At 48.3% G+C, this 22,985-nt stretch overlaps 7 protein-coding genes across 7 annotated transcripts; 4 read left to right on the forward strand and 3 right to left on the reverse strand.

The window, feature by feature from the left end:
- Nucleotides 1-900: 900 nt before the first annotated feature.
- Nucleotides 901-6,007, reverse strand: K441DRAFT_666454 (calcium transporting P-type ATPase-like protein). The gene is made up of 2 exons (XM_067649665.1): nt 5,956-6,007; nt 901-5,806 (listed from the first exon to the last, which is right to left on the reverse strand). Exon 2 carries the CDS (start codon nt 5,531-5,533, stop codon nt 1,253-1,255), a length of 4,281 nt encoding a protein of 1,426 aa, XP_067499852.1. The 5' UTR covers nt 5,534-5,806; nt 5,956-6,007; the 3' UTR covers nt 901-1,252.
- A 2,262-nt stretch (nt 6,008-8,269) lies between these two features.
- On the forward strand, nt 8,270-9,273 carry K441DRAFT_689581 (HD domain-containing protein; the record flags this gene model as incomplete). Its single annotated transcript, XM_067652313.1, has 3 exons — nt 8,270-8,480; nt 8,560-8,847; nt 9,071-9,273. 3 exons carry the CDS (start codon nt 8,270-8,272, stop codon nt 9,271-9,273), a joined length of 702 nt encoding a protein of 233 aa, XP_067499853.1.
- A 71-nt stretch (nt 9,274-9,344) lies between these two features.
- On the reverse strand, nt 9,345-11,432 carry K441DRAFT_689582 (multidrug resistance protein fnx1; the record flags this gene model as incomplete). The annotated part of the gene is made up of 6 exons (XM_067652314.1): nt 9,345-9,460; nt 9,518-9,584; nt 9,638-10,623; nt 10,671-10,962; nt 11,091-11,197; nt 11,252-11,432. 6 exons carry the CDS (start codon nt 11,430-11,432, stop codon nt 9,345-9,347), a joined length of 1,749 nt encoding a protein of 582 aa, XP_067499854.1.
- A 223-nt stretch (nt 11,433-11,655) lies between these two features.
- On the forward strand, nt 11,656-12,509 carry K441DRAFT_579933 (class I glutamine amidotransferase-like protein; the record flags this gene model as incomplete). The annotated part of the gene is made up of 3 exons (XM_067644351.1): nt 11,656-11,878; nt 11,937-12,163; nt 12,219-12,509. The coding sequence occupies 3 exons, from the start codon at nt 11,656-11,658 to the stop codon at nt 12,507-12,509; spliced, it is 741 nt and encodes a 246-aa protein (XP_067499855.1).
- Nucleotides 12,510-13,023: 514 nt separating this feature from the next.
- K441DRAFT_699281 (putative nucleoside diphosphatase) lies at nt 13,024-15,777 on the forward strand. The gene is made up of 4 exons (XM_067653143.1): nt 13,024-13,159; nt 13,231-13,265; nt 13,329-13,455; nt 13,518-15,777. Exons 1-4 carry the CDS (start codon nt 13,150-13,152, stop codon nt 15,452-15,454), a joined length of 2,109 nt encoding a protein of 702 aa, XP_067499856.1. The 5' UTR covers nt 13,024-13,149; the 3' UTR covers nt 15,455-15,777.
- A 2,441-nt stretch (nt 15,778-18,218) lies between these two features.
- Nucleotides 18,219-19,605, reverse strand: K441DRAFT_580049 (uncharacterized protein; the record flags this gene model as incomplete). Its single annotated transcript, XM_067644356.1, has 3 exons — nt 18,219-18,989; nt 19,064-19,273; nt 19,327-19,605. 3 exons carry the CDS (start codon nt 19,603-19,605, stop codon nt 18,219-18,221), a joined length of 1,260 nt encoding a protein of 419 aa, XP_067499857.1.
- A 1,618-nt stretch (nt 19,606-21,223) lies between these two features.
- On the forward strand, nt 21,224-22,452 carry K441DRAFT_732776 (uncharacterized protein; the record flags this gene model as incomplete). The annotated part of the gene is made up of 3 exons (XM_067654250.1): nt 21,224-21,545; nt 21,598-21,827; nt 21,902-22,452. 3 exons carry the CDS (start codon nt 21,224-21,226, stop codon nt 22,241-22,243), a joined length of 894 nt encoding a protein of 297 aa, XP_067499858.1. The 3' UTR covers nt 22,244-22,452.
- Nucleotides 22,453-22,985: the final 533 nt, after the last annotated feature.

A 22,985-nucleotide genomic window follows, 5' to 3' on the forward strand; every position in this document is an offset into this window, starting at 1 on the left:
GCTAGTCGTCGCGAGGATACTACTTAGAATAGCAAATTGACAGTTTCAAATGGATCCTGCTTGATACTCACCTGCATCAATTCCCTTGCACAGATAAGGTGCTATATATTGTAGCCCGTGCGTGGGGTCAAGAACATTAAACACCACCAAGATGGTGCATAACTACATATCTAATGATATAGACCTTGTGCAGCCCACTTAATATCCTGTTTCCAAAAATCGGGTCACAATAAGGCCACCCCTAGAGCTCATTGAGGGTTTTAGTGATGCGGTAGAACGGCTTACCGCTTATGCATGCACCTCTTTAATTAGTGTACACGGGCCGCATTTTATAGACCGTTATTATCTGTGCAAGAGATATATAATAATTAATGTATAATACCAGGGCTACTCGGCGCTTGGCCAAACCCCGTAAAGGTCAATACCAAGATATCTAATTCCGGTAGTGCACCACGAGTGTGGTTAGCTTGTGGGGCGATTGAAAATCCGCCATGGAATCAGGGACCACGCTGCTCAATCAAGCAATAGTTAGCAGGAGCCAATGTAATCCAGGTCGCAGTTCGCACGTCGTGAGCATCAGTCAAGTAAACTAGTGAACAGCCTCATAATCAAATTGGGCACAAAAACTATGCTGCTCGAGTTCGTGCTTCTTATTTAATTTTACCTAATACAGTTTTAAACAACACCACTGACTTTTTATTGCTAATGAGACCGACCGAGAGAACAACTTAACTTCAACCCCATTGCCCGCCGCCTTCGTCGTCATGCCACTTGTCGATAAAAAGAATAATACAAAAGAGTGGCAGTATATTCAGCCGCTGTTACCGAATCAGAAGAGCTTGACGACCGGCCTCACGGCTATAGACAACCAACCATCCATGCAATGCAATACGAAACGCCTGTATGAACAAAGGAAAATGTAACAGCATGCCCGCCAGCCTTCATTTCAAAACCCCTCAATTCGCCGTGTGATGCAATATGCCATAGTGTTTAAGGACTGTACAGAAGAGGAACTCCCTTAATGAAGAGCAGGGATTTATTAGGAATTTAAGGGAACAGTTGAAATTGTGCTTTGGGTAATGTAAGAGCTAGTAAATGATGATCGCAATGGTCTGTAAAAGGCTACTCCAGAGGCCAAGAGAGCGAGAGGCTCCGACTTACGGTCCCAAATCCTGGAGTGGCTAACCAAAGAGCAGTAGCTCCAAAAGTGCGGCACGAATAGTATGATATCAACCACTCAGCAGGACTACCTTCATGTGTTAGACTGGTGTGGCTCCCCACTCTTATTCAATTTCGGGTCCCCTGCAAAGGGCCCGACATGGAAAGATGGAGTAGTTTCGTTACGTTGACTTGGTGGAACTCCATCCTGGTGAGGCTCATTGACAAGAATGGGGTCAGTGGACTTAGTATCGGGATGGACGTCGACACCATCTTGAGCTTCAAGGTCAGACCTGCTCCGATTGTGCGGGAACTTCATAGAGTCATTGTCTCCGTGGCCTCTCTCGATAGGGGACCATCCAGCAACACTCCCAGCAACAATGCCTGCCATAACAGTCGCAGGCCCAAAGGCCGAGTTAGATCGCGACCTTCCTCGTCGTCGACTGCGGGAGTCGGGCGTTGGAGGACCGGGTGAGTGATCACCATGGTGATCACCGTTGTTAGGAGTTCCCGGGAGCGAATAACTGGTTCTCGATCTAGAGAAAATCTCCCGTGGGTGCTGGACCTTGAATTTGAGATTGCTCAATCGTCCTCCACGAACTTTCTTGATAAAGGCAAGCTCCTCCCGAATTTCGAGGAGCCCCTGGTTCCATTGGTACTCATCGGAGACTACGACCTCGGGAGTAGATCTTCTCTTCAAAAAGTCAGGGACGAAACGACGGATAGCCTCGTCTGGTATTAGGCGGATGATGACTCCAACTGGAATGGACAGAGCCCCTAATACAATGGAGTAGGCCCAATTTGCCGCGTTCAACTTAACCACTGAGAACGCACGACCACCTACGTAGATAATCATGACCTGTCCGCCGATCATGACCGCGTTAATCATGATGAAGAAATAGTTGCGGTGGATACCCTCAAAGATGTTGAAATGGTTGTCAAGTCGGCGACTGTTAAGCTGATTGAAAATCTGCATCCACACGAAGGTATTGAAGACGAGAGTGTCCATCCGATCCTTTTCAACAGGGGTTTGATAAGACAAAATCTTGTTCCCTGCAAAGTGAAGGATGAAGGTTACGACAAGCTGGTAGATGGATTGTCCGATTATCATTTTCCACATTGTGAGAGTAATCAGCGGAGCGGACTTCGGATCGGGTTTCCGGTTCAGCAGGCTTCGTGTTGGGGGGTCAGTGGCCAAAGCTAGTGCTGCAAACGTGTCCATAATAAGATTGACCCAAAGGAGCTGGACAGCAGTAAGGACAGAAGATTGATCTGGACTAGCCACAGCCGAGACAAAGGTAAGCATGACAGCGGTGATGTTGACGGTGATCTGAAATTGGAGGAATTTCTTCACAGCGTCGTTTACCGCACGACCCCAGAGGAGAGCCTTTACAATAGATGAAAAGTTGTCATCCATAAGGATAATCGCAGAGGCTTCCTTGGCTACTTCAGTTCCAGCAATTCCCATCGAGAATCCGACATCGGCAGTCTTCAGAGCGGGTGCATCATTGGTTCCATCTCCAGTGACTGCGACGGTTTCGCCTGTCTGTTTAAGTCGCTTGACGAGCAGTTGCTTGTCCTTAGGGCTCGACCTAGCAAGCACGCAAAGCTTGGGAATGACCGCGTCCATATCTTTCGAAGATAAAGCTCTAAAGGCGGGGCCTTCCATAATCATGCCGCCTGGGACGAGTATGCCACATTCCTCAGCGATAGCCTTTGCTGTCAAAACGTTGTCACCAGTCACCATGCGCACGAAGACACCAGCAGTTTGGCAGTCTTCGACGGCTGACTTTACACCATCACGGAGAGGATCCTGGATGCCGACAACGCCAAGAAAAACCATATTCTTGAAGATATCGTCAAAAACCACCTGTGATGGATCATCTTCTACTCTGCGCGCATCCTTTGGAGGCCATCGCTCAAAGTCACGGTAAAGGAGTGCAATTGTACGTAGGGAACGTGAGGCGTAGGTTGAAATAAGGCGTTCTAGCGTATCCCTATTGTCGCGCGAGAGAGGAATATCCGATATGCCCTTGGTAGGATCCGAGATGATCCTATCACACTTGGCAAGAAGAATCTCAGAAGCGCCCTTGACGTACATTCTGTATCTACCGTCATTGACCTTGACAATGACGGCCATACACTTCCTACCCGAGTCGAATGGAATGAATTGTGCGATATTTGCATTTGATCGTTCCGTGCTAACCGGTCCCATGCCAAGGTGGTCGCGAGCGAAGCCGAGAAGAGCTGTTTCGGTCTTAGAGCCAATGAACGCCTCATTGCCATCTCCTTCGCCTTCAAATGCCGTGGAGTTAATAACAATAGACTGTTCGAGCAGGGACTTGACGTCGTCACTGAGGGTATCGACGAATTCTGTTGCAGAAACGTCGTCGAAATGTTCGATGGGGGAATCATTAGGCAGCTTCCCTTTTGACACATCATCTAACATAGGGGCCCTCAACTTCCGATCTCCGAAGCGTAGGGCCGTACCGAGAGTGCCAGAGACGACAGACATTTTGTTTTGTGTAAGAGTCCCTGTTTTGTCCGAACAGATTGTTGTGGCGTTTCCCATGGTCTCGCAAGATCGCAGGAGTCGGACTAAGTTCCCGTCTTTCAACATTCGAGTCGTCGCAAAAGCTAAGGCCAAGGTAACAGCTAGAGGAAGCCCTTCTGGTACTGCAACCACAACGACAGTAATGGCAACGATAAGTATGTTGAGAAAGGTCTGACCTTTCTGCGAGGAGTTTTGGGTGCTAGTGCGGAGATGCACGAGGAATTCGATAAGTAGAACTACGAAAAGGAGGAGAGCTGCGGCACCACCAAGCTTTGCAATGTACTCAGCGAGTACGTTGAGTTTTGACTGTAGTGGTGTGACTTCGTTGTCTTCTCGCAAAGACATCATTGTCTTACCGTATGTCGAATGAATACCCGTTGCAGTGACGAGGAACGAGCCCACGCCTTCAGACACCTTAGCTCCCGAGAGAATGAAAGGGTCCATCTTTTTAACGTTCTCGTGGTTCTCCAAGGCCCGAAATACTTCCTCCGCCGGGTGTTTTTTTAAGAGATCAGACTCGCCCGTCGCAGATGACTCGTCACATTTGACTCCATGCCCTTCAATAAATATGCCATCAACTGGTACCATGTCACCCGGCTCTAGGAGTACAACGTCTCCCACAAGGAGATCATGTACCGATATCTCGCGTGTCTTCCCTGAGCGTACAACTTTGATATCTCGATCATCTTTTTTCTTGTTCAGCTTGACAAATTGGCGCTCTTTCTGCCAATCGTTGAGTGCGCCTACAACGACAACGATGACAATAGCCACCATAATGGCAACGCCTTCTACCCACTCGACAGGAGCCTCGCCATCTTTGTGTGGTTGACCAAAACTCTGATACAAACCGAGAGCGAGCGAAATGACAGCCGCCACTGTTAGGAGTATAAGAACTTTATCATTGTACGCCATCCAGGCAAGTTGAAAGATACTCTTGGCTTTTCGTTCAGGTAATCGGTTATCGCTGTACACGCGTTTTCGGTCGGCGAAGGCATCTTCTTTGGGTATCCGGGATGTTGTGGTGGTTTCACTTCTTTGTATGGCCTTTTCTGGTGCAGGCTTTACTGGAGAATCTGACAGGCTAGGGGCAGTTGCATCTTCAAAGGATACATAACCATCCATGTATTGCTCGTCGATGCTCAGTCCGTTCTTCCTGCTTGTTCTTAATCCTTTTTCTATTCCATCTATCCCACCTAGTGCGTGAAATGCGCCGAGACTCTTTGGGTTGAGCAACTTCGACAGATGGCCAGGTGAAAATGCAAATTTATTATCCTCCACTTTGAACTCATCCTCTGTGCCCGGATCTGGACGTAGAGCTTGTTCGTCGTTAAGAATTTCATCGTTTCCAGCGCCCCCTTTCAGTGTCTCTCCTTCAGAAGGTATATAGGTTGTGCCAGTTCCCGCTGATGATTCAGCAATCTCTGATGTCGAATCCAGAGAGTTACCCCGTGATCTTGCCCCTGGTACCGCCAGAAAGTTGTGTGGGTTCCCCCATTGTGATGCTGGTGATGAGACATTATGCGGAGACGTCGGCCTGCTTTCTCTACTCTCGAACGAATTCGCTGCGCGCAGTTCTACCGGAGTTGACCGTTGCTGGGACGGCTGTGATAGCTGTGATGGCTGTGATGAGGGATCTGTTACGTTCCCACTCTGTGATGATGATCGGTTATCAGGGATATTGCCCAAGGGGACCGCGTTTCCCATATCGGGATTATTACTACTAACAGCAGAGGTGTCTATCGTGATAGTCGGAGCCCGTTGCCTTCGTCCAGGACCCGGTGAGGGCGTCTGGCGCCCTTCGGCTTCTATATCCTCGGCCATGTGGACGGCCCGGAAGAGTAACGTAGGGCCAGGCGTAATGTAGCAGGCTGGCAAAGTGTTGGAGCTTGATGCCTAAGTGAAAGATGCGGTAAGAAGGGCGCGGTGGCTGAGCGATGGACAGCTGGACATACGGTATAATGTACACCGAATAAGTCGTTGATGAAGGGGCGAAGGGGGCGAGAGTTTGAGGCTGTGCAAGGTTTTGTTGGTGTAGCCAAAGTTTGGTCAAAGAAACAAAGGGGGAAGGAGCTTCCTGCGCTCGAGATGAAGTAACTACAAGGCGAAATCTCGGTCAGTAATCGTTATTCCAAGAGAACCTAATGGCAGCTAAGAAAGCATTCAATAACACAGCCACCAGACATACGACGAGGTGTAGGCGGTGCAATTGGGCAAGTATATGGAAATGCGCGGATCAGGCTCACCTCGGTGATGCGGAGTGACAGTGGCCTCCCTCACAGACCCAACCAAGTTAAATTCGCGGCTCCCGGCGGGATTAGCGGTGATGGTGAGGAGTCAATGGTAAATTATCCACAAAAGATTGTGAATCAGTGTGGCAGTGAAGTGAAATCGACATGGTCCAAGGTTTGGTTAGGCAAGGCAAGGGAGGCAAGAAGTATCGCCGTCGGAATTGGCGTCTAGGCAGGCCCGAATAATTTCGATGCCCAGCTTTTTGGGATCAAACCAACCATACCGAAACAAGCACAGATATTGGGGCAGTGCAATCTTGGCAGAACCAACCTTCTGCACGTTCGCCAATCAGAATCGCCTAACCGCGAGGCTGCATCGCATCTGACAATCCCCAAAAATTGCTGTTTACACTCGCTCGAGCTCAGCAATGCCCGCCTGACAGTAATACGTTTGCTCAAATTCCCAGGAGACGCAAGCACCATCTCCTCTTTATCTTTTCCTCCATGGAGCTTCGCAAGTCTAATATCCGAGGCGAGCGGTGCGACTTCACAGTAATCCGTGTCCAGCGAGCTATATCTTGCCGCGTGTCACTATCAAGATCTGCCTCTTAAGGAGAATTTCCCGCACCCAAGAAATTCGAAGACGCTGCAAAGGCCTCTATCCAACCCCGGAATGGGCTCGACTCCGTTCTCTGGAATGAGCCAAGAAGTAATGGCCAAGGCGTACTTTCTCACGCGAAGCATCACGGTAACAAGGGGTGATCGACTGTGAATGAGAGATGAAGACGGGTGCCGGATGGCAACAGGAAGGTCCCATGTCCGCAAACACAAAACAAAGCACATGGGTCAGGCCGCCACTGACGTGCAAGCACGGTTGCGAGACCTCCAAGGCCTCATGCTTTAGAATCGCAATGTTCTGGAAGATCAGAGGGACGATACGTTGTCTCGTTTGCCGCCCGGGTAGCTTATCTTGATGCGACTCAGCCATTTTTCGCCAGCGGCAACATTCGACACGGTGCATACAGACCTTAGTTATCACAAAGAAAACTTAAAGCCGCAGCGCCGCTCGTCGCAGCATCGCAGGCGGTTCCTGTCGCCGTCTGCTTGGCTCTTCACACTTTTTCCAACTTTGAAATCTTGTTCCATTGATGGAGACGGTCTGGGCTTCAAACTAATCTGCAGAAAACTGCCGGTTGTTTGTAAGTGGCTACCGCAAGTAGCGTTATTTCGCGCGGCACACGTCAAGCCAATCTAGTTTGTGGGTCGGATACGTTAAAGGCGCTTGAATCTAGCAAGGCAGCCTCAACACCAAGACTTAGACGATATGAAGGTTTTCACCTACCTTCTTCTCTCGCATTCTTTGCCATGCCTTGGCTCTTGGTCTACTAGCAAAGCCCCAATTGATGACGACGCTGAAAACCAAGAAAGCTGAGCAAATGTCCAAAATGCTAGCCTCCTCAGGAACCCATCATATGCAAGCGTAGTCAGCCAGTATGGGTGCCAACACAGGGGTTGACTCGGGTTGCCGGGCTGCGAAATCATGGCCGATGTTGGTGGGTGCCCAACCCACCTCAATGAAACGATTTTTCCCATAGGATCGCATCCTTTAGACGGAGGATCAATAGGATCAGGAGGATACGAATCATCGCTAACCTACAAAGCAATTGGAGATTTTTTTTTAATCAGGGGCATTCACCCACCAAACATAACCAGGGACTCATCAGAGGTTATTAAAGTCCGAAGTGCATCAAAGAAGACATTAACAGCGCAGCATACTGAGAACATCAAACACAACATCCGGAATCCGACACTCTTTTAAAATCCCAAAAATTTATCTATGGCAAGGCATGAATTTGAAGGAAAATAATCCCCACTTGTACCAAATTAATCTATCAAGCGCCGTATATGGTAATCCTTGAGTCAATCTTACCATATATTTTGCTGACTTGCAGTCAACCTTGCAGTTAATCTGAGAGGCTCACCAGAGCGCCCCAGAGCGATGCCTGGTTGGGCAAAAAAACACTTACTAAGCCCCGCATACATCCGCGGAGAAATCACTCTGTTGTCTCTGCAAAACCGCCATGACGAACATGAATGATGACGAACACGACGAGTCTAGATGAACATGATTATAATCACAATGGTCGAACAGTCAACTATTAATACCTACAAATCCTCAATCGAATCCATCATTCACGCTCTGCAAGAAGTGTATCTAAATAAATCACTGTCTAATATCCTTCTATCTATTTTAGAGATTAAGCATCTCACCTTTGCATATCCCGTACCTGAGCAACCTCTCGCGAACGACCCCAAAAAGCCAAAAATCATGTCTGACCCGCTAGAGACCTACGGCTGGACCGCTGTGCCGCGCTCCCAATCCAAACTCCTAGACTCCGTAAAACCCAAGCCTGCCACCGGGATCACCACATCCGACATCACAGTGCCGTCATCGCCGGTCGCGCAGAAAGTGTATGAGTATGCTAAAGCACAGCTGCCTGAGCAGACCTTCAACCACTCTATGCGCGTGTTCTATTATGGTAAACATTGCCATTCACCCCGATCCAAGGCAGCAGCCATGGGTGTTTTTTTTTTTCCTTCCGCCCTGACAACTCACAGGCTCTGCAATCATCACGCAGCATCTCCCCCACTTCGCACCCAGCACCGAGACCTACTTCCTCACCTGCCTTCTCCACGACATCGGCACGACGGCGACGAACCTCCGCGCGACCCGCATGTCGTTCGAGTTTCACGGAGGTCTCCTAGCGCTCGAGCTGCTGCAGGCGAGCGGCGCGCCCAAGGAGCAGGCCGAGAGCGTATGTGAGGCCATTATTCGTCATCAGGATCTGGGCGAGTCCGGTAGCATTACGACTGTGGGGCAGCTGATCCAGCTGGCCACGGTCTTCGGTAGGTTTTGAAGTTTCTGTTCGCCTTTCTGTGTAACTGGTGCCTTTCTCGTCTATGTGGGGCTGTGCATAAGCCTGCCGTCGTATGTTTCAGATCATAGGCCCGAATAGAGACCGCGGAAGCGGTCTTGGCACGCGAAAGCCGATGAGTTCCGGTGAAGATTGTGTGCCCGAGGCAGTCTACATATTTAGCGAAAGAGTTTAAACTAACGAATACGGAATAGATAATATCGNCATGAACCCCGAGCTGATCCACAAAGAGACTATCGAGTCGGTGACAGCGAAATTCCCGCGGAACAAATGGTCCAGTTGCTTTGCCGCAACAATTCGGGAGGAGGTTAGGTTGAAGCCTTGGTCGCATACGACGGCTATTGATGGTTTTGGGAAACGCGTTGAGTCAAATAAGCTGATGGAGCCTTATGACTAACCGCAAATATATAGAAAAGGGTGAGTTCTGAAATCTGGCAAGATATTGTTGGTCGGCGCTCCTGAGTACGCCTAATTTCGTCGAAGGCGAGGCAACTTAATCGGAAGAATTAAGGCGTTGACAATTACAAAAAGGACAATGGCAGAAATGAATGTCACTCTCAAGCTTTGCGAGTATGCATGGATAACTGGATGAGTGTTAGCTCAAAATAATGATAGTTAATTTGTTGATGTACAGTAATTACCTTGCACCTGATGCTTGTGATCTAGGTCTAAAATTGCTCGGACGGACTTCCGGACTTGCAAGACAATCTATCAGAGTATTTTATAAGCACAGGTCATGAGATGAATCTTGCAGAATGTACCTCATCTTTGTTGCTCCCAGTTACAAATTGATTCAGATATACTGAGAGGGCATTCTGTACAATCAGACTGCTAAACGAAACGCCCATGACCGTACCAAGACTTCTCCAGAGAGTCAATGTGCTAGTCATGACTGCTTGGTCTTCTTGTGTGCTAGTAGCAAGTGCTGCTAATGAAGAGGCAGGAAACGAAAGGCCCTGGCCTATACTCGAAGGAGCGATGAAAACAGTAGCTAGCCAAGTAGGTATACAGTCCCACATTGAGGACAGGCAAACCGAGCCCAGCAGCATGCACAAAGAACCAATAATGATAAGCTCTTTCATACGTCCGGTACCAGTCATAATAAATCCGCTCGAGACTCCACATATCGTAAGAGCAACAGACGGGCCAGCAAGACAAAATCCAGACGCTGACGGTGTATCGAGCTTCACAGCTTGAAAGTAAAGCGGTGCATTGAAGATGATTGTGTTGATACCGATCTGAGCGAAGAAGTTGTTGAAGACTAGGTTCGCTCGCGGCTTGCTTGATAACATTTTCAAAGGCATGACGGGACGATCAGCTTTAGACTCGACACGTACCAGTATCACACCTGCTATACCGGCGACCACGAGGGAAGTAATGACAGAAGGATGAGTCCAAGGATAAATGTTCCCTCCGAGGTTTAATCCCAGAATCAAGAATGCGACGAACGTGGTTAAGAAGAAGGATCCAGCCAGATCAAATCCTTTGATTGTATCCAGAATGTTCTTGTCGGAGTGCTTCGCCAGGTGTGGTCCTAACGATGCAGGAGTGGTAAATAATGCCAGAAGCAGGATTGCCAAAATGAGAGGTATCTGGACACCAAATGTCCACCGCCAACCGATTGTGTCGCAAAGGAATCCACCAAAAGCCGCACCACATGCGCCCCCCAGACCAAAGAACAGATTGATGTAAGCTTGGTAAGTACCTCTTACTTCGATGCTAACCAGATCATTGGTCATGATGGAACCTCAATTCACATTTAGCAAGAAAACAATTTTGGGCCACAGTACTTACCCATAGCAAGGACAGCTCCAGCTCCAAGACCGCAGAAAGCCCTAGCCGCGATGAAGCTCCCAATACTTCCAGCAAGAGCACACCAAGCCGTGGTCATCGCGAGGCTGATTAAACCAAATAAATATAATGGCCGTCTACCAACAGTATCGGAAATTCTTCCATAAAGCGGCTGAAATGCTGTGGAAGTGAGAAGAAATGCGGTGGAGAGCCAGGATGCAGAGTTAGAAGCGTGAAAATATGAAGTGATGACTGGATGGCTAGATGCCATCAAAGTTGAATCAAACAATGCTATCTTACTATGTTATTAGAATAAGTGTGATTTATGTCTGCAAGTGCGAAATCCAAAGAAAAGAGTAATTTCAGTTATTTGCCCTAGCACCTTTGAAATTCCCTGATCACCTCAAACAAAAAGCCACTCACAAAGTATCCAACCAATATGCCTCCAAATATCAGTCTAAATTTTGTCTTTGATACGCCACCAAGTAGAATCTCTCCTTCCGTAGGAGTCTCAGACTCGGCCGTAGTTCCTTGATCCTCATCGGGAGCGAGCCAATGGCTGTGAGTATAACTCCGGAGCTTACTGAGGTCTGGTGGATGTCCTGATTCTAGCCCAGGACCACCGGGCTCTTGTGCTTGAAGGTTCCCATTCTCTACAACGGCCTCATCTGTTCCATATGTACTCGAGGTAGACGAATTTAGTAAAGGAGATTCTTCATTATGAACACCATCGGCCCGACCTAATAGAGAGTTGGAACCTGTCATATCTGAATTTTGTTGCTGGATTGACCGAACAGTATATTAGCTCCGGCCTGGCGAAGGAAACCATGAAAGTTTTGCGGAAAGTAAGAGCCGAGTCGCTTCCCATTCGGAAACGATGCAGCAAAATCTAGCCTCAACAGGCTAGTATTCTTTCCGATATCGCAGCCCATAACGAAACTGCTTGAAAGAGTCACCTGAAAGACAATAGTTCTTAACAGAATTTAAAATGAAGACACCTCTCCGAATAGCGGTCCTTGAGTGCGACACCCTGAAATATGGAGGGTACGGACGTGTGTTCAAGGTACTTCTCGATGCTGGAGCGGATGCTCTACGAATGCCGGATGTGGTATCCTCGAAGAGAGGCCTTGAAATTTCAAAATGGGATGTTGTGAACGAGCAGAAATATCCAGCCCTAGAAGATATCGATGCCATCCTCATATCTGGATCTCGTAAATCCATGCCTCAAATATCCTATCATCAAGTTCAATCTCTAACTCTGCGTTACAGGGCATTCTTCTTTCGAAGACATTCCATGGATTCTCAAGCTTGTTGATTTCACCAAGAAGATTCTTGAGCAGGATCGAATACGTATTATTGGCGCTTGCTTTGGGCATCAGATCGTCGGCCGGGCAATGGGAGTTAAAGTTGACAGGAGTGACGCCGGGTGGGAAATATCCGTCACGCCAATGGAGTTGACAGCGAAAGGCAAGGACTTATTCAAGCAGGACAGCCTCGTAAGGTCGCCAATCCTCCATTCGAGCGCTGCGGATGCTGACCAGCTTTTTGCAGAGCCTGCACCAAATGCATAGAGATATCGTCTACGAATATCCCGAAGGTGTTGAAGAACTAGGCGCTTCTCCCCGTTGCAGCGTACAAGGCATGTACGCAAAGGGGAGGATTATCACAGTCCAAGGGCATCCAGAATTTAACCAACAGATTATGACAGACCTGTTAGAAACAAGGCATGCTCAGGGCATCTTCAACGACGAATTGTACGAGGATGGGATGGCCAGGGCAGGGAAGCATCATGATGGCGTGGCAGTTTCTTCTGCATTCTTGCGATTCCTGCTTGAAGACTAGAGTGCAATAAACTCTTTGATGATAATGGGAAGAAGCCCGTTGATTATGCATTTATCAGAGTTTCTTTCAGACATGAGCATACTTGGCAAACATGTCCAACGTACCACTCGGCAATGGGGTGGAGTGGTTGCTTGGAAGCTTGCGACGCATTAAAGAAGATGATATCACCGACGAAGATTTTACCTAAGACCTTAGCATGGGTCTGCGATCTTTATGCGGGGAGTACGAACTTGCTATTCCGGCATTGTTCTGTTCTGTTCGCATTGTGCAATGGGCAATGGTCAAAGCCATCAGCTGAGGAAAGCTGTCTTTTCGTAGGGCTGACGGCTTCTTCAGTGCTTTTTGCAGAGTGCACGGGGCGCAGTCGAAGGCCTGGAGGATTTTGCATGGTGGCGTGGGTGTTTGCGTGGTTAGCGGCGTTGCCCAAATTAGGATTCGCCGCTGCATCCCTGGAAACCGTAGTATCTCAAAGTCGTGCCGTTTAAGCTCTGACAATCGCTCTTAATCTTTCCACAACACCCCCGCCTCAACTTATTCACTCGTTACTTTCTTCATATCACCATCTTCTTCTTGATGCCGTGTCCGCTCGCTGCTGAATGTCCCTTTCTCTGAATAGCTTCCTAGTGTCTGGTGTTCCCCGATGGGAAAGTGTACGCAAGCGTCCCTCAGCTCCTTATCGCAATACGGGAAAAACTTTCTGCTAACACCACATCTGTCACAGGGAGATATGGTGTCATCCTGGATGCTGGGTCATCGGTATGTTCATACCTGCGCTGATTTCTACTGCATTGTGCGACAAAAACGCTGATTATCCGAAAGGGGACCCGAATCCACATCTATCGATGGCTTAACAGCGAGAAGGCTCGCACCGAAGCGAGCCAGAGTGAATTGCAAAGTCTTCCGGTCCTAGAGACAGAGAAGAAATGGACCAAGAAGATACATCCCGGTATACTCGAGTCTCCCGTCCTTTGTTAACTTTGCGACGGTGCTGATTCCCATCTGATGTAGGTATCTCGGCTTTCGGCGACACTCCCAACGATGTCGGGCCTGACCACCTAGAACCTCTATTCAAACATGCTCTTGAGATAATACCTAAGGAGGAAGTGGAGAATACTCCGATTTTTCTACTGGCTACTGCGGGAATGCGAATACTGCCGCAACTGAAACAAAAGGCTGTACTAGAACAAGTGTGCAATTATGCACGGAAGACAACAGATTTCCAACTACCGGACTGCGACCTACATATCAAAGTTATTCCCGGAGAAACGGAAGGGTTGTACGGGTGGATTGCAGCCAATTACTTGCTAGGAGGTTTTGACAAGCCCGAAGAACACGACCATGGAAAGGGCCACCACACGTACGGATTTCTGGATATGGGAGGCGCATCCGCACAAATTGCCTTTGCACCTAACGCGACTGAGGCTGAGAAGCATTCCAATGACCTTACACTATTACGGATGAGAACAGTGAACGGTGAACCGATGGAGTACAAAGTTTTTGTCACTACATGGCTTGGATTTGGAGTCAATCAAGCTAGGAAACGCTACGTGGAGGCTCTTTTACAGGCCAGTCCTGAAGCTCAAGAGTTGCCAGATCCTTGTCTACCATCAGGACTTAATGTCACCACAGAGGGCAAACCGATCACACCAGGCTCAGATGAAGAGGTAGGGGGAAAGCCACATCTTCTAGGCACGGGTAACTTTCCGGAATGTTTGCGCCAGACATATCCACTGCTAGATAAGGATGCCCCATGCCCGGATCAACCATGTATGCTTCACGGCGTTCACGTACCAGCCATCGATTTTGACGTAAACCACTTTGTCGGCGTTTCAGAATACTGGCATACAACTCACGAAGTCTTCGAGATGTCACACAAGGACAAAGCCTACGACTTCCATGCCTACCAAAAACGGGTCAGGGAGTTCTGCAGTCAAGACTGGGAAGTTATCCAGGAGGGGATCAAGGAAAAGAAATGGGGAAAGAAAGTAGACGAAACAACCGCTCTGGAAGTCTGCTTCAAGGCCTCGTGGCTGATCAGCGTTCTTCATGACGGCATTGGTGTCCCTCGCGTAGGCATTGAACATATGAAGGGGGGGCATAACGGCACAAAAGCAGTTCTGGGCCATGCAAAAGAGAAGGGCTTTTTAGATCCATTCCAGGCTGTTAGCAAGATTGACGACGTGGAAGTCAGCTGGACATTGGGAAAGATGGTACTTTACGCTTCCAGTGAGATACAAGCACCGCCAGAAGCTTTGGCTGTTGGCTTTGGTAGCAATGAGCCAGGCATACCTTCCGACTTCCAATATGCTGGTGGCAAGTACGTGCCATTACCTGGCGATCTCCCTGGCGATGAAGACTGGCACGATACTTTATTCAAAGAATCTCCTCGTCGCATCCCTGGTCTTCTCATATTCCTTCTTATCGTTTTCGTTGTCTTATTCATGCTCTGTGGCCGCGATAGGAGAAANACCATGCGCCACAGAGTCAGCCATATCTTCGGTCGCAGATCAGGCTCATCGAAACGACGCCGTGGTTTCGGAGGTAAACTCTTTGGCCTCAGCAACTCGCCCACGTATGAGCGAGTCCTTGAGAGCGGAGAGAGCGCAAATGAGTTCGAGCTTGGCGAAGCCGACTCCGACAACGATCACTCCGACTCCAGCGAGGGCAGCCGCGTTGGCAGGACCTCTGGCTGGGCTACTCCGCAAATCAAAGCTGGATTTGACCATGGACCGTCGAATTATTTCGACAATAATCCGGTTACACAAGGAGCCGGGTTGGGCCTTGGCCCGCCGTCTGTTTTCAGTAATGCGATAGGGAGAGGCGGATTGATAGCTCGGACGGACAGCAAGGAGAGGATGGTGGGGCCAGGTCATCGAAGTCGTGCAGGCAGTCCCACTAGGATGCGAAGTCCGATGATGACGTCGCTGAAAGAGCTGGTTGATTGATAGGAGTTGTACCCTCGGCGTTATTCATTTCTTCCTCGGAATTGAGAGGGCATCGTTGCGGCGTTATTGCCCCCCTTGATGTGGTAGTGGCTTGATTATGGGATGGGTTATTAGATTACTGGGGTTCAGGTTTTTTTTGGTTCATGGGCTTTTCGGGCTTTAGAGCTCTGTGGTTCGAGTTTTGCGTCTGCTGAATGTGTTTATGTGTTTCGGAATGAGACATACGCTGGCTTTTATGTTAAAAAGTGTGAAGTACGAGAAGAATTTATTGTTACTATATTCTTGAATATCTATTTATTCAAAGATATATCACTTTAATGCCGATTTATATCCTTTCAGTGAACCTAATATTGCGCGTGAAATCTTGCGACAGCACACAATTGGAGATATGATGATCGTCGTGTAAATTCATTTCTAGTTATCATTCTTACAAGAATAAAGTCATTGCCGAAATATCGGTAAAAATCGCAGAGCCGTAACGTCACGCATCGCCCCCCCCCTCTTGGGGGACAAATCTCATCGCCAACAGACGGGCGTACATAGGTACAGCCCTCCCCCACTTCACGTACTGTTGTTCTATCTAGTACAAAGGAGGGGGGACAGACACAAAACGGAGCCGTCGCAATGAAACGGATACAAAGGAAGGCAGCACACCACATCTCAAGGGGTTGGCGAACCACACCCGCAGGTGCCCTGAACGCAGCCCTATACCTCAAACCGGCGCAGCAGCTACTCCAGGAGATAGCCGCAGACCCCCTCATTCGTATGGCCGCAAAGGAACACTGCGCTAGGATGATAGCAATTGCAAACACTATGGCGAAACACGAAAGCCTCCTAGCACCCATAAGGCCGCACTCTATAGGAGATTTGGGCCCCACGCCCTAGACATTGAGCCCACAACAGTCTCTGTCAGCGAGCCCTAGGGGCTACACCCTACTGTCAAGATAGCAGCCTTAGCAGAGGCGCAAAGACAAACCACGACGAGCATCACAAGGACTTAACAACGCACCGGTACACTAACGGGTCAGGAATTGACGAGAAGATAGGAACAGCAACAGTCAACCCAGAACAGGGCACCCGCCTAGGAGCCTATGTATGGCCCCAAGGACAGTACTCGGTTTTCGATGGAGAGGTCCACGGTCTGGAGATGGCAATGGAACAGCTATCAAACGACACCCAACTAACACCAGCCGTTATACACGCGGACAACAAGGATCTTGCATAGTCAGTTACCGACTCCAATGCCCGGAACGGCCAGCAGTTCTTACGCCGTTTTCATGTCCTGTACAAGTGGACTTTACGACCTGTGGAAATCCACTGGACCCCTAGCCATGAAGGAATACTCGGAAATGATGAAGCCAACGAAGCCGACGAAGTCGCCAAGATTGCCACAGGATAGAGACCTGAGGGAAAGGGAACCCCAAAAGTCAAGGCCAAGGACACCTTGCCATCAAGGAACCACCCCAGACGGCAAATGTACGAGTTCACGCAGAAAAGGTGGGCCCAACTATGGGAAGACACCCGCAGAGGCCGCCAACTGCTGGAGATAGTCAAACGCCCTACATTAAAGGTCCTGGGCAAATATAACGGGCTATCGAGGCCACTATGCTCCTTTGCGATCTAGCCAAGCACCGGAATCATAGGATTTAATAACCACTTGGCCACCGTTAGGAGCACCGCCGTGAACTCGCCCATGTGTTGACTCTGCCCTAATGATTAGAGATAGACTGTCTTCCACATCCTATATAAATGCACCCGGCTTGAGAGGGAGAGGGAGGAAATGTGGCAGGAAATAGGAGGTAAGAAACCAAACATATTAGAACTGCTGAGCAATCCAGAGATGGCCAAACATGCCGCGATCCTAGTGCTGAAGACGAGAGTCCTACAGCAATTCAGGCAGGTCGACGCTGACGCTAAGCAAACCAACCTAGGGGCCATGGGGTTGGAAAGCAGGATAGGAAGAGATGCAGGGCCAAGCCCGCAACCCAAATTTGGCTGCCGGTCCCACTCTACAGGCATGAAAACACCACAGAGAGCTCCTTCTATATAGCAGTCCCAAGGGGTTGGAACCCACAGTAGATACCGGACTCTTCGGGCCTCTAGACAGCCTAATAAAAGAACCAACCAACCATCACCCCCCTCTAAAACAGTGCACCCATATAACTTCACCAATAGAGCCATATTAATAAAGTTATATAGGGTGTTTTGTTAAATCTACTAAACTTAAATTAAGGCTCTGCGCTGACTAATATAATCCCTCCCGGGCTCTAAATTATATAAATAAGGACTTATGTTATAGCTTTAGGGTAGAACTATTAAATAAGCCTTTATTTATAAAATATAGAGTTATACTAGTGGGGCTACAGGGGTGTATTGTTTTAGTGAAGGGTGCGATGCTTACCGGTCTTTTGGAAAATGCTGTACCGATATTTCGGTGATGACTGTAAAGCGTATTTTCTAACCATTTGGATTGTTTCATCGGCAATCTGCTACGCCAGAAAGCTATCAAAGTATTAACAGTTCTTGTAGCTATGTTTATACATATATTAAACAAAACTATGCGAGGAGAGGCTCCGTGAACAAGACACCGAAATCCAAACTCAAAACGCCACTAAACACCTTGCCATTATTCTTACGGACCAAACTATATGATCGCTCAATCTTTCGAGATCCCGTTGAGCTAAAATGGATACAAACTCCAGTCTTTGGGGACGATGACATCTAGTAAGAACTTCTCCATCGCTAGCGAACCGTCTATCAAATTTCAACCATCGGAGTTACTATCGAGGCTACCATTCACCATCTTTTTGTTACGCGGGGTGTCCTCGGAGTGGTCCGGAGTCATCTGGTCAGCTTTCCGCTTCACGCTCGTAGAGGATTGGGAAGAACCGCCTGGAAGACTCTTCCATCTATTGAGAGAAGTAACCATCGTCGCAGCGGTCTTAAAGGTAGCCCTCGGCGGCCTAGCATTCTTAAAATCGAGCCATAATATGTTGTGGACAGGTGCGCGGGCATTGTGAAACGCCTTTGGTAGGGTGCGAGTAAGGACATCGATCTGCAGCTGGGACAACCGATCATCCCTCAGTGCAAATTGGAGAGATAGTAGACCCCTTGGTGTTTCCTTTTTTGGGCCTGCAACCTGGTTCTGTTGTCCACCTTTCATAGGGCTCAGCCTGACATGTCGGTTGTTGTTTGGTATTCCACGCCAGAGGGCTGGAGGAGTATTTGGCCGCTTGACAATAACCTTTTCATGCAAATCTCGCGTGCTGAAGAAACTATCCTTAAATTGCGCCGCAAGAGCTTCCAAAGACTCTATTAATGCTCTCGTGAAGGAATGCTTCCCAGGTCTGGGAGTCACTTGGTCGACCCCACTCGCAGCCATTATCTCGAATATCCTAGAAAAATCTAGGATGCTTCTAGCATAAGGGTTACTGGCAAAACAGCAGTCCATTAAAGCAAAGATATCGCCTTCTACGTTATTTACTAATGTCCTAACTGCTTCATTCCAAGACACTCTTGGCAACTCACTTCCGGACTCCTCGAACTCGTCGGAACTAGATCTTAAAGCGTCAGCTGAGACCCTATCGGAGCGTTATGGTCTAGGTCAACGTACGCGGCTAGGTACAAGATATCCTCCTTGTGATTATATATCCCATGCCCAGCATAATACAGAATCAAGAGGTTGTGTTTTGCGTCGTTCTCGAAGGCAAAGCGAGTGATTTCGCATTCAAGCCGGAGTTGAGGCTTTACGGCGTCCAGCTCTACCACCGTCGTTTGGTAATTGAATGTCTCCTTGAATAATTTCTCTAAATCTCTAACCTGCCAACTATGTTAGTCATTGTCTCTAATGGCATCGGTTTTGACGTAATTACTTCCTGTGCTACTTCTAGCTGGTCTATTTCGTCGTGCCATTTAATCAACAGGACGGAAACATGTTGGTATCCATCCGGTAAACCCATATTCTTACTGATTGACTGATCCCACCAGCCTTGCATCTTAGATTGGCAGTTCTCAGCCTCATTCTGTCGTTGGTTTGTTGTGACTGCGCTAGGTTGAGGGATCTCCAGCTGCGGAAGAGCTGCTGGGTCAGGTCTACAGAGTGGAAGTGAGGCCTCCACTACAGTATCAGGATATGGCGGTGTCCTTACCATCTTTTGGCCTCTGCAACAGCTCTAGACAAAGTGAATGTGAGGAAGCTGTTCCGCATGCCGAAACCAATGCGGAGGCTGGCCTGATTTTACATTGTGACAAACAGCCTCTTAAGGCTCGTTCCAAGTGAGGCTGAGCTTTGTCTTGGTACTCTCTCCTTTTCAGCTCGTTGTGTGCGCAGGCCGGAGGTCAAAAAAGCCTGGTATTGAGAAACAAGCCACTCGGGCCACTATTGATTGCGATCCGTTTGATCACCCTATCATATGCAACTTCGGGAGGGGCCTGCAAAAATGACCCCACCATTCAACTCCCACCACCACCAGCTTGTGTGCCTCGTTGCCTTTTTGATGTTTTATGGCGCATTGCAAACTCTACTTGTGAAAGGGGCGCAGCAAAGTTCCCGCTCTTCGCATGTCGTACTTGTGCCTTCATGGCACGGTTTCGAAGGACAAGAGTTGGACTACTCATAATGTTTCTCACCGTAGAATGGGTAAATCCTCAAGGGCGACACAAGTGAAGGGCGTCGCGAGAGAAAAAGGCAACGAACGCAATTATTAAGAATAGGGCAAATCCTCATCCGCAGGCTGACACAAAAGCTGGCGACTCTGCCCACCACGCCTGCCACTTTCCAAACAAGGCTTTGCCATTTCGCTTTCACAGCGAGCTGTGCCTTTTGTGGCACCCAAGAACACCACAACATCACGCAAATATATACCAGGCATACTCTCAGGCACGCAAACACCGGAAAACATGACTGACCAGGTAAAACACATGCTACATGGATGTGAACCCCTGCTCACCACTCCTTATCAGGAGTCGATTACTCCAAAAATCCCGCCAGACAGGGCAGGAGTTGCAAAGGGCAAGCGGGCGAATGTGTGTATGCCTTATACTCAGTTATCGCTTCCTAGAACTCATTATTCTGATGCTTCATTCAGTATCCACGAAGTTATAGGGACGGGAAAGACGTCGCGGTCACTGAGGTTGGACCTAATCTTACGAAGAAGAAGACGCTCAAAGTAGCGGAAGGAAGGCAGAATACAGACGGGAAATGGGAGTACAAGCTGAAAGATTCGAGCGGGGTCATATATCGAGGCGGCCACTGGTTTCCAGAGGCTGAAGTTAGACGGGCGTGATTGGTTCATATTGTATGATTGTTGCGGCCCTGGCCTGATTGTATCTTAGCCTTGTGCGCATTGGCTACTTTTCCGGTGAGAAGTGGTGGGGAACATATATATACACCTTAAACAATTTACACAATATTCTTTTAACAGAACACACAACAGTGTACATAATGGCAGAGCTGACGGGAATAACTGTGGAAAAGAATAGCAGCTTCTCCACTTCGCCGACTTCTCAGAGTACAGACAGTACTTTGGTTCCTCTACCTTTACAGAGCCTCTCAACTGGAGGATTTTATCCTAGACGGCGCAGTACGTCCTTTCACTCGTAATACGCGCACCTCTGACTGTCTTCTAGCCTCACAACGTCGTAAAATCATTCAATTCATAAAACAATTGTTCTCTTGGGTTAGACGGAGTGACGCGATTAAAGTAACGACAAGAATTCGCCAATGTAAACATTTCCACCTGTCTCGTACAGCACGCAGTGTTAAATGACATGGCTCAATTAGTGGAATCATGCCCTCTTGGATATCCGCGACTTGCAGCTTTCAATGCTAGCGAGCAAAACTTCATGCTCTATCGAGGCTTCAGCTACGTCCACGCTCGTCTCCTCCTCGACCTGCAGACTGGTATTCAAGTACTTGAACGCGAACTTGACGAATTCGATAATGAGGACAACACAGACGAGCAACGGCTACGCTTGCAGTGTTGGGAGGAAGATCTTGAAGCAGCCGGAGAGGCAGTATCAGAGACGGGCACCAAACAAAGGACGAGAAGGGATGTTTTGGATGAACTCCATGATCAAGTATCAAAATATGGCAAGTATGTCTGGAGTGCAAAAGTAAACCATTCTAATTCATATCCGTATAGACAAGCTTCTCATCAAGGCCCGAGAATTAGTATCCTTCCAGCGTCCAACAGATCGCGATTACCGGAGCGTGCGAACATGGCTCCATAATGTCCGGCCCATTGTCGAACAAGAGGAGAGCTATATCGAGCTAAGGGAAGATATCGTGAGTCTTCGTCATGGGCGTGAATGGGCCGGCTTCGACGGTATGATAGAGTCGCTATTACACAAATTGAACTGCAAGCTGATTCGGGTACGTACTCTGAATTTCTTTTATTTGCATTACAGTTTAGAATCTCACGTACTCATCGTGATTCTGTGCTCTAGAAAATCTTTTGTACACCAGATCTGCTTGATAAAACATCCGACAAGCATGTCTACTACTTCTCACCATCCCGGGTTGAAAAGCTTGTCGGCTTCATCATAACCAGTGTCATTTTCGTTCTTCTAGTCCTTCCGGTCGTTGCAATGTACCGCTTGACAAGTTTGGGAAATACACAATCTACGTTTTCGGCGATTGGTGTATTGATTATATTCACGTTACTGTTCTCGGCGGCGATGTCGTTGCTTACGAAGGCCAAGAGACATGAGCTGTTTGCGGCGAGCGCGGCTTATTGCGCGGTATTGGTGGTTTTCATCACCAATTTCAGCTCGAGCAAGGGAGATTAGATAGGTCTGATTGCGAGGTTGATCATGAAGAAAAGGGGATATTCTCTTCAATATACGTGGAAATATCCGTCGCTGGTTTCTATGCCGCCTCTGGAGCAGCTGGTTTTCGCGATCTACTTCTTTCGTGGCCGGCTCCTACATGGCACATGTTACGTATGTTCCTTGTTCTGGCTGGTCACTTCTGGATCTTTCTTTACGTCCTAGTCTCGCACTTCAGCAGCCTAAGCGTGATGTAGCCTTTGCCGAAGGAAAATCTTGCTTCACTCCCACTCTCAGCCTCCCAATCATCCGGCTTTGCAGCCATGCTTGCGCTTTCTTAGTACGATTGCAAGAACTAGGAATTTCGAACCAGTTAGCAATGAACTGCTTTTGTAACACCTGACGTACGAGATTGGGAACTGGAGAACCGTTCGAGCCGACACTGTGGGAGGCCGTTGAGGGAGAACAAGGATACGATACAGCTGAGGAGTCGGGCGATCTACAATAATTCTCTCGTGAGATACTCGCGTCCATCATATAATAGGCAACAATTACTTACGAACTTTGCTTGTGGTGATCGGAGCTTAGTTTTCGTTTCCCAGGATGATAGAATAGGCTCAAGTAGCTTCCTCGTTTTTTCCCCATAATTAATTCTGCCTTGTGAAATGAGGCAGATTTTTAAAAGCTGTTGATCTCTTACAGTCTCTCCACGCATCTTATGATTAGCGCGCAGGAGGCTTTTCTATGTAACAAACACTTCTTG

This window comes from Cenococcum geophilum (genome assembly GCF_001692895.1).
Source record: "Cenococcum geophilum 1.58 unplaced genomic scaffold K441scaffold_48, whole genome shotgun sequence".
Lineage (NCBI taxonomy): Eukaryota > Fungi > Ascomycota > Dothideomycetes > Gloniales > Gloniaceae > Cenococcum > Cenococcum geophilum.

Excerpts from the sequence above, each read along its gene's own strand:
- K441DRAFT_666454 (XM_067649665.1), bottom strand. The coding sequence starts at position 5,533 with ATGGCCGAGGATATAGAAGCCGAAGGGCGCCAGACGCCCTCACCGGGT.